Source organism: Lepisosteus oculatus, chromosome 3 (assembly GCF_040954835.1).
Source record: "Lepisosteus oculatus isolate fLepOcu1 chromosome 3, fLepOcu1.hap2, whole genome shotgun sequence".
Taxonomy (NCBI): Eukaryota; Metazoa; Chordata; class Actinopteri; order Semionotiformes; family Lepisosteidae; genus Lepisosteus; species Lepisosteus oculatus.
The window spans coordinates 50,916,847-50,929,141 of NC_090698.1; the positions used below are offsets into that span (position 1 = coordinate 50,916,847).

The 12,295-nt window shown below is 35.5% G+C and overlaps 1 protein-coding gene across 1 annotated transcript in view; it reads left to right on the top strand.

Moving 5' to 3' along the window:
- fbn2a (fibrillin 2a) overlaps positions 1–12,295 on the top strand; it is a 113,261-nt gene that overhangs the window by 68,834 nt on the left and 32,132 nt on the right. The window contains exons 25-35 of the mRNA XM_006626927.3: positions 638–763; positions 1,136–1,264; positions 1,671–1,796; positions 2,554–2,679; positions 3,357–3,479; positions 3,599–3,724; positions 4,514–4,639; positions 5,746–5,868; positions 9,375–9,497; positions 9,903–10,028; positions 11,852–11,974. Coding sequence (XP_006626990.2) covers positions 638–763; positions 1,136–1,264; positions 1,671–1,796; positions 2,554–2,679; positions 3,357–3,479; positions 3,599–3,724; positions 4,514–4,639; positions 5,746–5,868; positions 9,375–9,497; positions 9,903–10,028; positions 11,852–11,974 — 1,377 coding nt within the window. The remainder of the gene's footprint in view (positions 1–637; positions 764–1,135; positions 1,265–1,670; positions 1,797–2,553; positions 2,680–3,356; positions 3,480–3,598; positions 3,725–4,513; positions 4,640–5,745; positions 5,869–9,374; positions 9,498–9,902; positions 10,029–11,851; positions 11,975–12,295) is intronic.

Below are 12,295 nucleotides of genomic sequence, written 5' to 3' on the forward strand. Positions count from 1 at the left end.
GTTCTAAAAAAACCTGTATTAGAATTAGAAGTTAATAGGAATTTCCCGTTCTTTTTGCGCCATTGTATTTCATTTGTTGAGTTTTGCAAAATGTCAATTAAGCTGGAGATAGAACAGGAATGGAAAACAAATATATGTTCCCAAATCAGATATGACTTTACCTAATAGGCTATTTCTTGAGAGTGTAAAATTAATTTAGTTGTATCTACTGTATTGAGATTGTCCCATTTGGCAGAAGAGCACTTTAACAAATCAAGTATATCAATTTAGATAGTAAGAAAGTCCTGTATTATCATAAAATAAATATTTAGAACAGAATAAAACCAGGGGTTGCACCTTAAATTGTTTTTCCTGTTTTTTCAAATTCACTTGCTGCATTTTTTGTAGGATCAAGAGATATCTGTAGTTAAGTTTGATGCGATTAATTGTCCATTCATGCTCTTCGGTCCACAGTTCTTTGTCTTCATATATTACAGCATTATACTGTAGATCACGTTTGTCCCAGTTTTCACTTTCCTTATGCTATAAGTATTTGAACATGCATGTTCTATTATTATTGAGATGTTTTGATGATTCTCCCTACTTAAGAATATTAAAAAAATGTTTATCTTTCAAGTGGCTATTGATTTTTTTCCAGATATCATTGAATGCAAAGTGTTTCCCAACATCTGCACCAATGGCAAATGTCAAAACACTATTGGCAGCTTCAGGTGTCGGTGTGACAGTGGATTTGCATTGGATACAGAGGGAAGAAATTGCACGGGTGAGGTGATGTACTAACATGAAGACAGAGTGAGCATACAGTAGTCTGTTTTTGCATGTAGAAGTTATTTATGCTGCTGAAAACATAAAAAGAAGCCTTTATGCAACATACTGTATATATGTGTACTTTGAAGAAACCATTCAAGAAATTAGTAGTAAAAAATTCATTAACTCATCTTGTGTCTGAATTCCCCCAACTTTAAAGGGGCTCACGTGTCCATTGGATACTATTCATACATTCTTACTTCTATGCCTTACGTTTGTAACGTTTTTTTGCTCTGGATTGACAAATGTTACCAGTCTGTGCGTAAGGATTTACTGAAATTCCTGGAGTTGGTCTGTTAAAACATCAATAATATTCTTCTCTGTCTAGACATTGATGAATGCCGTATCTCCCCTGACCTGTGTGGAAGTGGTACGTGTGTCAACACTCCAGGCAGTTTTGAGTGCGAGTGCTTTGAAGGATATGAAAGTGGTTTCATGATGATGAAGAACTGTATGGGTAAGAGGTCCCTGTTTTGTACACTGATTCTTCTGCTTGTCGAATAAGAGAGTTAAGTGTTAACTGCAAGGGAGCAGAAAAACAGCCAGTAGTTCAAATGACAATAACTGCAATAAACAGTACATGGTGCATTTTGAAATGATCGATATGTTTTCAACCTATTGTTAAATAAAAATGTGGCAAATACCATAAAAAGTGAGAAATTAGAGTGTTGGCCTCTCCTCTGTGGGTTACAAGTAGCTTGTTTTACTAGGTTTAGTGCTGTCATTTTTCTGCTAGTTTAAGTTAAGCTGTCTTTGCTGAAACAAAAAAAGTGTCTGTTCCACTTCTATGAGGTGCTTGTGTGTAATGTAATGTGCTGCATTAGAAAGCTGTGCTCTACATATTTGTCACTGTTTGCTGGTAGATATTGATGAATGTGAGCGGAACCCGATGCTGTGTAGAGGAGGTTCCTGTGAAAACACTGAAGGCAGCTACAGGTGCATCTGCCCTCCTGGCCATCAGCTGTCTCCCGGTGGAGATGCATGTATTGGTGAGTGCAAGCACCAATTCAGACCCTCCAAGTTTGTTTATTTTTACTTCACTGGGAGAAAAACCTATAAAAAGTTAAAAAGGGAATCGTGGAAGACATGAAAGCAAATAAAGCAAACTACTTGTCAGAAATATTATCAGAAGGAAAAAAAATTGACTGAGGCCAGGTGGACAGAGCAGCCCAGACAAAGAATAAGGAAGAAACTTAAGAATTGTTCACACTACCAGGATTTATTCTTAGAATTTATAATTGTGCTATAAGTGTAATGAGACATACTGTACTCTTGAGTCTTGCATCCCCAGTATAGCACTCTATCATTATTATGTTTGCTTCTTTTGACAAGGATATAGATAGAAACTCTCTCCTGATCCAGAGGGAAGACACTGCTTTGGAAGTAGAAACCCATTCAATGAGAACTCTCTCCAGAAGCCATCAACATTGAGAATGAGAAGTTAATCTTCCCAGCTTTTCAGTGCTTACAACACTTCTGCTAAACCATTCATAACCTTATTTACCAGTATTTAACTGGTATTTAAATAATACTTATTTACCAACAGTCTTAAAATGAAATTGTTTTTCTCCTGAAATAAAGGATGTTCACAAGCTGGTCTTAGAGTCATTCATTCTCTTTATGGTTTTTTTTTTTTTTTAGAAAAAAGAGGTTTTGAACCCTTTCTTCTTGGCTTCTTTAGCTACTTCTGCTCTTCAGTTTGTTGTCTGACATGTTCTGGTTGTGAGTGATGTTTATGCTCTTTAGATATCAACGAATGTGACCTCAGTGACAGCCTCTGCAGGAATGGGAAGTGTGTGAACGTGATCGGTACATACCAGTGCTCCTGCAACTCTGGGTACCAGGCTACTCCTGACAGGCAGGGTTGTGTTGGTAAGGTTTCCTTTAGGCATGCTCATCAATTCTGATCTTAAATATTTTACCATTGGTCATGTTTTGTATTGCTGTGATACCAGATGTCATCAAAGTCCAGTGACACAGCTTAATCTCAGCTGTGAAAAAAAAAATGGAAATATAACAAGGCTAATCAGACTAAGAAGTTTGTTTCAGTTTGTTACTGAGTTAATGGTGTCTTTATCTGAACTGAAAATGTTGTGGAAATATTTGAATTTGTGATTCTAGAGTTGTCTTTCCTCTTGCATTACAAATCACTAGAGAAGCTATCACTGTACTTTTTATACTGTACAATTTTGTACACATTCTGTGTATTATGAATGGCATGTACAGTAACTGAACTAATATGATATGGAAAAGTTGTACATAAAAAAGTCATTGATATGATTTGAAGAGTAGCCATGTGCTAAACACATTAATAATCCAGAATAAGAAATTCTCTCTTTAACAATAAATCGTGAACATGCATCTTACATGCAGGAATGTGTAACTAAGAAAAATTGTTCTGTATTTATTCTCCTGTAGATTTCAAATTTAACCCCTCTGCTTAGAATGCTTATCCGATGTACTGTATTTGGAATGTCACAATGAGTTAGAAAAAAAAATTGGAAAGGTATTGTACCTTTAAATTGAGCTGTTTTCCTCGTGGTTTTTAGATATTGACGAGTGTACAATTGAAAATGGAGGATGTGACACCCACTGCACCAATTCAGAGGGCAGCTATGAGTGTGCTTGCAGTGATGGCTATTCCTTGATGCCTGACCATAGGAGCTGCACAGGTATGTACACAGCCAGCAATGAGCTGCAATGTGAAGGCCTGGTGAGGGGGAGATGACTTTTCTACCAAGGAAATAACTGCTCAACATCTGTTGTTTTTTATTGTTACTCCCCACTGCAGATGTCGATGAATGTGAAGATAACCCTGACATATGTGATGGAGGACAGTGCACTAACATTCCTGGAGAGTACCGCTGCCTTTGTTATGATGGATTTATGACGTCTATGGATATGAAGATCTGTGTTGGTATGTAACCATGCTGTGATAGCATTTTGCCATCATGTCAAATGAACCAAACTTTGAAAAACTCTAAAAGCTAATTTTACCCCAAGAGGGGGACTCCGTTTGAAAGCTTACAAGAAACACAGAAGCCAGGAGGAAAAAAACAAAACCAATACTTGCAAACTTCCACCAGCTGAGAAGGCAGGGTTGTGCCAAATAATTCAGAGGTCTGTGGGGCTTCACTTGCGGCTGAGAGACATGCCAATTCCTCCTGCTATGTGTCTAAGGAGCCGGATCTGAACTGTGATCCCAAGGGTATACTGTTAGCAAATAAGTTTACAATTCAGCCAAGTCCTCCTGATGGCATAGGCATATGGAAATACTTCGAGGAAACCACACTTCATAACTGATTTTAATGAAATGGAATTCTTCTGTGAGGTAATTTAGTAAGTACTATAATGAAAACTGACAGGAGATACAGACAGACATCATAGGGGGGTGAACTGAGAGATTGGTTTATAATGAGTGCAGTATTATTGAGGTCAGTGATTCAAGTGAAATGTTCCCTTCATTAAGACTCAGAACAGGCAGAACTCTGAAGATTATTTAATGATAAACACAGTTTTACAGAATCAGAAAGATCGTATTAACTAAAGCACATGCTCAACTGTTCTTCTATTAATAATTTATTGTACCACATACTAAATATTATATGATGTGTTTTATGTGAGCATATACTGTATTTATGAAGTGCCAGCCTTTTATTACTGAATAGATAGACATTGTGTGTTTTGACCTTGTTTTTCATGGCAGACGTAAATGAATGTGATCTGAATCCAAACATTTGCATGTTTGGGGACTGTGAAAACACCAAAGGATCCTTTATCTGCCACTGTCAGATGGGTTACTCAGTAAAGAAAGGAACTACAGGCTGCACAGGTAAAAACAGTCATCTTCCTGTCTTCCATATGTGGAACACGTTATAACAAAGATCTATAATTAACCGTTTTAGCTTTTAAAGTACTGAACGGGCTCATGAGTATTATGGCAGCAATGACAAAGACTAAATCCGGGTACTCCCCAGGATTTGCAAGGGTTACATTCTGCACAACTTAATGTAAATCATCATTTGCATAAGTTAGAGGGCAGTCTTATTATTTGGTACATTTTCACTCACATCTGTTAGCATTATCTTTATTACATTACTGTAATAATATAAAATTATACTATTACAATATTCATATTACATTATACTGTAGCACACTGCCTTGGTGATGGTCTGCTGGGACTGTTCATTAAAAAGGGGAAGGTATTTCTTTTCCTGTTTCTTACCACATGGTGTGTTGGTGTACAGTGTGCTATACTCTCTCTTTTATCCCTTCTCAGTGCCTAGCACGCACCTGTTAATCATTAAGGACAATAAACGCTTCTTCTACTTTTCCACTCTCCACTGACACAGATAAACTAGTAAGTCCAGCAAGGATCACAAATGTAACAGAACTTCATATGTCTTGATTCCTTGTGTTGGCTTGCTTTCAAAATCACAAGAATGCTTTTCAGCTATGCCTAAAAAGGTAACAGAGCAAACACACTGTGGAAGTCACACCAGACAACACACATGTACCATAAGAGAAAATACACACCTGATGCAATATAGAAGAAGACTGAGTTGGATTTAAATAACTCAGATTGACGTAAGTTGGGGAGTACCGGTACAGCAAAATCAATCACTGAAGAAATATCCATTAAACTGCTTTTTGGGAGACTAATGTACAGTAGCAGAATCATAAGGTGATTAATTATGTTTATAATTCTGCCTGCACTTTTTCTTTTCTCTCTTATTGTTGCTGGAAACAGAGAAATAAATCATGTAGTTATTTGTACCGCTACCATTGTTTCAAATTTGAGAAGATTTTTCTTCAGCATTTTCAACAGAAAATGTTTTGTGAAAGCACAGATCTACAATTGATTCTTCAGATTGTAGTCTGAGTCATTTTTTAACTAGAGATGCTGTATTTTTAGTAAATATATTTTTTCTTGTTTAGATGTGGACGAGTGTGAGATTGGGGCTCACAACTGTGACTTGCATGCTTCCTGTGTCAATGTGCCAGGGAGTTTTCACTGCGCCTGTCAAGAGGGATGGGTAGGGAATGGCATAAAATGTGTGGGTAAGCACAAGTACTTTAAACATCAGGGAGACCAAAGAGGGTTGATTATTTTTGCATTGGAAGATTTAAAGCAGTTTGATTTAAATGACAATATAATGCAACTCACTTGATGTTGTTTTAAAAAAAAACATTTAAATCATTTTTCTTTGCTACAGTACCTACATTTTTTCCTCAAGAAAGTTAATGTTAAAAGCATTTTGTCAGTACAAAATATGTTAAGTAATATAATTAATAGTTATTCATAAAAGTCAGCCACTTATATCTGCTAAAATTGGCATACGTTTATGATCTAATTATATAGCTTGAACACTGGAGATATCTACTTTATGATGTGGTTGGCTACTTTAAGAAATAATGTAGTATTGAATGATTTAGTAATTAAAATAATTATTTTAGATAAATTATTGAAATAACTACCATCAAATATACTGTACCTCAGTTTGTTAATTTCAGTTCTAACGTATGTTGAACTGAACCACAATTCATCTCTGCATTTGTGTGATGTCAAGTGATGTGGTTTTTCCATATAGATGAATCCATCAAATGTTTACTTAAAATCTCAAAACATGAGTGGTTGACTGAATAGTTTGCTTTGTGGTAAAAAACTAATTTTGGTTTCAGTGCCAAACCGTATATGAATAGAGTCTATTACTTGCTATTCTGAAATAATTCACACTAAGATATACTTAAAATGCCATCTCTCATCACTGCTTTGACTTGACAGATCTGTTGCAAGAAATGCTTTTTGTTTTTTCCTGGGTTTTTTTGGTCAAAAACAGAATATGTGCTCTTTTATACTCTTAGTTTTTTGACACATTATTTACTGAACAAATAGATGTTTTCAGGCCAATATTATCTGAACTTTGTATGTCTGGTATTATATTTAATTTATGTACAGTACAAAACTGGTTAGACTTGTCTGAACAGATGATTGCTTAGATTTGCAGTAGTAGAACCATAGTTCTAGATAGCATTCTGCACTATGTTCCAACATATTTTCTGTTACTAAATTGATTTAGAACCTATATATGATCAAGTCTAGAGTGGCACAGCAGCACAGTGATTAGCATTACTGCCTCGTGAAGCTGGGGACCTGGGTTCAATTCCTAACTTGGAGTGTTGTCAGCATGGAGTTTGTACAGTATGTGCTCCAGCAAAATACAAAATTGTTCTGTTTGGGTAGTTGGCTTCTGGAAAACTGGCCCTAGGTGTGAGTGCGTACACGTCTGTATGTGTCTGTCCTCCGATGGACTGGCGTCCCATCCAGGATGTACTCTGCCTTGCACCCATTGCATGCTGGGATGGGCTTCATCTGCCCTGCAATCATGAACTGAAAGAAACAGAAAATGAATGGGCGATCGAGTCTAAAGCTAGACAGAGGGAGAATTCGTAAAAGTTGTTTTGATACAAAATGATGACTTGATTTTGCAGCACGGTTTGCTCCAAAATGTAATCTTAAAGACACATTTGCAATCAGCTTTTTCAGTGTCCTGGTTACCTTGTTTGAGCACTCATTTCACAATATCAGTTTAAAAGCAACTGCTACAACTCCAGTGATCACAGACTCATTAATGATTTTAGTCACCATAAGGCATATACAGTAAGTGAAAGTAAACTGAACTAAAATAAAAAGTAGGAACTGGAGAAAAATGACAAGAAATAAGTTCCACTTTAATTGCCAGTGCAGTTAGGCTTAACAGAATAACATTGATAAAGTATTTAAAGGAACACCTTTGAATTTAGATGTACTGTAGACTGTACAGATGTACTTTTGTATTTAGATGTACTATATAGTGGTTAGCATTGCTGCCTTGCAGCACTGGGGCCCTTGGTTCAATTCCTGAGGTTCTGTCCCCGTATAGTTTATGTTCTCAAGTATGTTCTCCCCATGTTTGCGTGGGTTTTCTCCAGATGCTCTGGTTTCCTCCCACAATCCAGAGACATATCTTATTTTGAAAGGGTTTGAGGAGATTATCACAAATATATGATATCATTACATACAGTATGATAATACAAATCAGTATTAAATTAGCCAATCAGTCAGTAGAACCAATAAGCCAGAAGTCTGGCTTGTACAGTTTTACAATGGATTTATAGTGGAAATAATAGGGAACTCAGTGGTTATTCTCAAAGAATTTAGAAAGATAAGTGGTTTAGTGAAGAGCATGTCTGTTCTCAATTAGCTTTTGTTTCCAACCCCAAAAATGTACAGATGACCCTGGTTGATAAGACAGTTAGCATGAAAGACACAACGCAACAGAGATGTAATTTCTGTAATACTAGCTTTGATGGATGAACATAAAGGCTTTTTAAAAAGCAAAACATTGTTCACATTTAGAGGATGCCACAATTATCTTGCTTTAGTTAATATGTTAATGTAGAATTTGATGTTTTGTAATGTAACATTGCAAACCATCTGCAACATGTATCTCATCTGCAGTTCTTTTTTTACTACTACAGTATTTGTATCAGATGTTACTGGATTTGGAGAAAGACGTGAAACAATAGTACTATTATGATATTTCCATACTTCAGAAAAAAGCACTTTAAATATGTAAAAAAAAGGTCAATTTAAAATTTCATTATGTTAAATAATACAACCCTGACATAATGTTCTCAGAATTTAAATGATTGTCTTCTTTTCTGTTCAAGTATTTTAAAATCCCTAAAAAGGAGAAAAAAAAGTAATTTTAAAAGGAAATTCATTCTTTAATAAACAGGAAAGGCATTTATCCAAACTGCATACAAAAGGATCCTAACAGAGAAAGATGGAACTCCAACTGGTAATCTAAGTATGAAATTTGAGGAAAGGAAAAAAGGAAGAGCTAGACACTGGTCTTGGTGTTCCAGGCACCCAATGTGTTAGTGTTATTTTGGGTAAATTGCTGTCCTTTTGGATGTGAATTATCTATCTAATAATAGTCTATCCACAAACAGGACACCTGAACAGAATGAGAAGTTAACAAATCCACAAATTGACTTTGCATACTATCCGTTATTTTTGCATATTCATGTTGTTGCTGTATAAAAATGCATCTTTAATTTATTTTTTAATAATGCGCTGTCTTGAAATGTAAGAATGTATTCTGTCATTCTGTATATTCTCTGAAAGAGTATAAAATGTAATTTTATAGATTGTATAAATGTACCTTTTCTTTTCCCAAGGAAGGTGAAACAAAGGCTTTACAACATGTAGTATTAGAAAAGGAGATACACAGTGAGATTAAACCAGATGACATAAATAGAAAGAAGTACAGTTAAAACTGAGATGTTTTTACCCAAAGAGTTTTGGCAGTATAGAACAGGCTATGCAGCCATGATGAGGCTTCCATCAAGAGATGCCTGGTTGAAAACCTTGGATTGGATCAATAAGCATCTAACTACCAAATGTACCAGATAGGTCAGCTGAGCCTATCTGGTACAAAAAAAGATAAATAGAACTAAATACAAATATGCTGTCATAACTGTCGTTCAATTTTTTCTCTTCATGTTATCTCCACACACAGATCTTGATGAATGTGCTAATGGGACACATCAGTGCAGCCCCAGTGCCAAGTGTCTAAACATACCTGGATCATATCGCTGTGCTTGTGCAGAGGGGTTCTCAGGGGATGGCTATACATGTTCAGGTAAGGAAAAAAACAGCAAAAACAATGACATTTCAGTTTTATTTCTGAAAATGTTCTAGATAGACCGGATAACCTTTTGGAAATCATTATGTTCTTATGTGTATCCCTGTGATTGAAATATATATATTTTTTAAACTGCATTTGTGGCAACACTTTGTAAACCCTTTAAGAGCTGTAACACAAGCCAAGCATTCACAGAATGTAACCACCTGGTGCTATCATCACTAATGATTAATTGAGAATGTATTACCAGTACTCTCGGAAATAGTATATACTGTATTAACAATTTTAAAAGCTTCTATCTTTTGCATTTATTTTTGCTAACATGTCATTTGTAATCTCTGAACTAAAAAACACTGCACAATCCATGTGTTTTGACATCTTTGTAATATTTTTTCCTTCCAGATGTGGATGAGTGTGCAGAGAATGTGAATCTCTGTGAGAACGGACAGTGTCTGAACACCCCGGGAACGTACCGGTGTGAATGTGAGATGGGCTTCACGCCAGCCCCAGACAGCAAGTCCTGCCAAGGTGGGTAACCAGCATCACAGCCCCTGCCTGAGATCCTGAATTGGCAGTGTTTTGGAAACCCATAGAATAACACACACTGCTGTGGCCTGCCCCTTCAAACAGAAGACAAGGAGCATGACCCAGACATAAAAGTAAATTTCTTCAATTGAGCCTTACAAGGAAACAAAAAAAAAAGTATTTTCATTCTTAATAAGTCTACCCTGACAAAACGCCAAGATTTAGTGTGTTAAAACTTGGCTGGATAAGCCCAGACTGTTTGCCAATAAAAATCATAAGCAGACCTCTCCTCTGCAGCATCTCACAAATTTATTTGTAAAAACTAGTTTTGTCCCAGAGAGTATGATCATAAAATTGCATCTTGTAATGTGTTTACAACTGTTTTCAGACTGTAAAACCACATAAATCATGCTTAGGAATACAACACAGTGAAATGTTTTTAGTTAAAATGACCATGACAAATATTATATTATATATATTATATTGATATTATATTAATACAGATATTACAGTGTTATGCTGTGAACATTCTGTGAAACTACAATTTAAAATGACTATACCAGAATGCTGAAACCTTGTTCTACACCTGTGAAAAATACATTTGGCTTCAGATCTGTATTGTGTCCTTTCAACTTTTCACAACTACCGGAGATGTATCCCTCCTCTGATGCTATAAACAATTTTTTACTCATTAATTAGAATACTATGAATGAAATCCCCACTTTAAAAATAAAGGACAGTATTTTTTGTTTGTAATCCCTACTCTGAATGAATGGCAGTTACTGTATTTCTTTAAAAGTATTGGAAAAAAACACTGTCGAAAAAGCTGTCAGAATAAGACATTAGTAAAACATAGAGTATTAATTATCAAATTGTGTTATACCTCAGGGATCGTGTTATAAAATAGTTCTTTCAGTGGTAAAGCAGTCGAGAATGATAAAATTTAATTCATTTCAATACTTTATCCTTCGTAGTTGTAACCTAGAGTGGTGTTAATAAATAGAAGAGGTTAAGGAAAAGCAAAATAATTACAGTAGGCCAATAATGGCATCAGTTTTGAAACCTACTTGAGCGCAAGCAATTTACGGATTATGACACACCCCATTATGACTACTCAGGGGAAACTTAACAAGGTAATCTAGGTTAATTTGACATGAACAAATTAGTGCTGTAGAAATAAACAGGGAATAGTTTAAAAGACAATTATGTATAACAATTATGTGAAGTGACACATGCAGTAAGACTCAAAAGAAAAGCTTATCACCTTTTGCCTTGCATCAGCTTCCTTCACTATATCCTTAACATTATCTCTCCTAATGCACTTAGAAGCAAAGTCAAATCTTTGTGAGAGTTAGATTGGCTTTTATAAAATTCTCTGCAGGTGAGTCTTAACAAAAATTCAAATAAACGAACTGCCTGGTAAAACTTAACTAGTTCCATAATATTGATACTGTATGAAACATCCTTTTCCTAAATTTAATCTAAGACCCTTCAGTACCCAATACATGGCAGATTTCGATTTATCATGGAGATCCAGCAGTGAAGATTGAAGGCTGTTACTCACTCTTTCTTGTCCTTTTCCTTCTCTGTCTGTTCTTCACTTCTCTAATACTTCTTTTACATCCCGTCTTTGTTGTCTGTCCTATGGTTATGTGGTCATCTTCATTTTTTTAGTCACCAAACAAACATATTACTGCATTTTTGTCTCTATTTTTCTCAATTATTTATACTATGTAAATGTGTACCACAAAAGCCCAGCATAGCAGTGATTCACATGTCCTTATTGATACCCGATAATTTTAATTTCCCTTTAACCTTGTTTGCAGATATTGATGAATGTACCTTCCAGAATATATGCGTATTTGGCACCTGCAAGAATTTGCCAGGAATGTTCAGATGTATTTGTGATGATGGGTATGAATTGGACAGATCTGGTGGAAACTGCACAGGTAAGTAGGCTGTTTTTAAAATGGGTGGCAAATTTAATATTCTTCTTACTTTAAAAATTCAGCAGAGTAGAGTGGTTAATGTCTTTGGATTATTATTATTGTAGTCGTACAGAAGCTCCTTAAGATGTGTTCACCACAGTTCATCACAGTCAAGTACTATACTTTAGAAGATGGCTTTGTGCTGAAATATCCAGTGAGTTCATTTGACCTACAGTATAAATAACGTAAACCAAGATTTCTTTTACAAAAGAAAATGTGTAAAATGAAAAGACAGATGACATTTTGTATATCTTGAGTGCAGTCTTTTTTTGGTAGAATTGT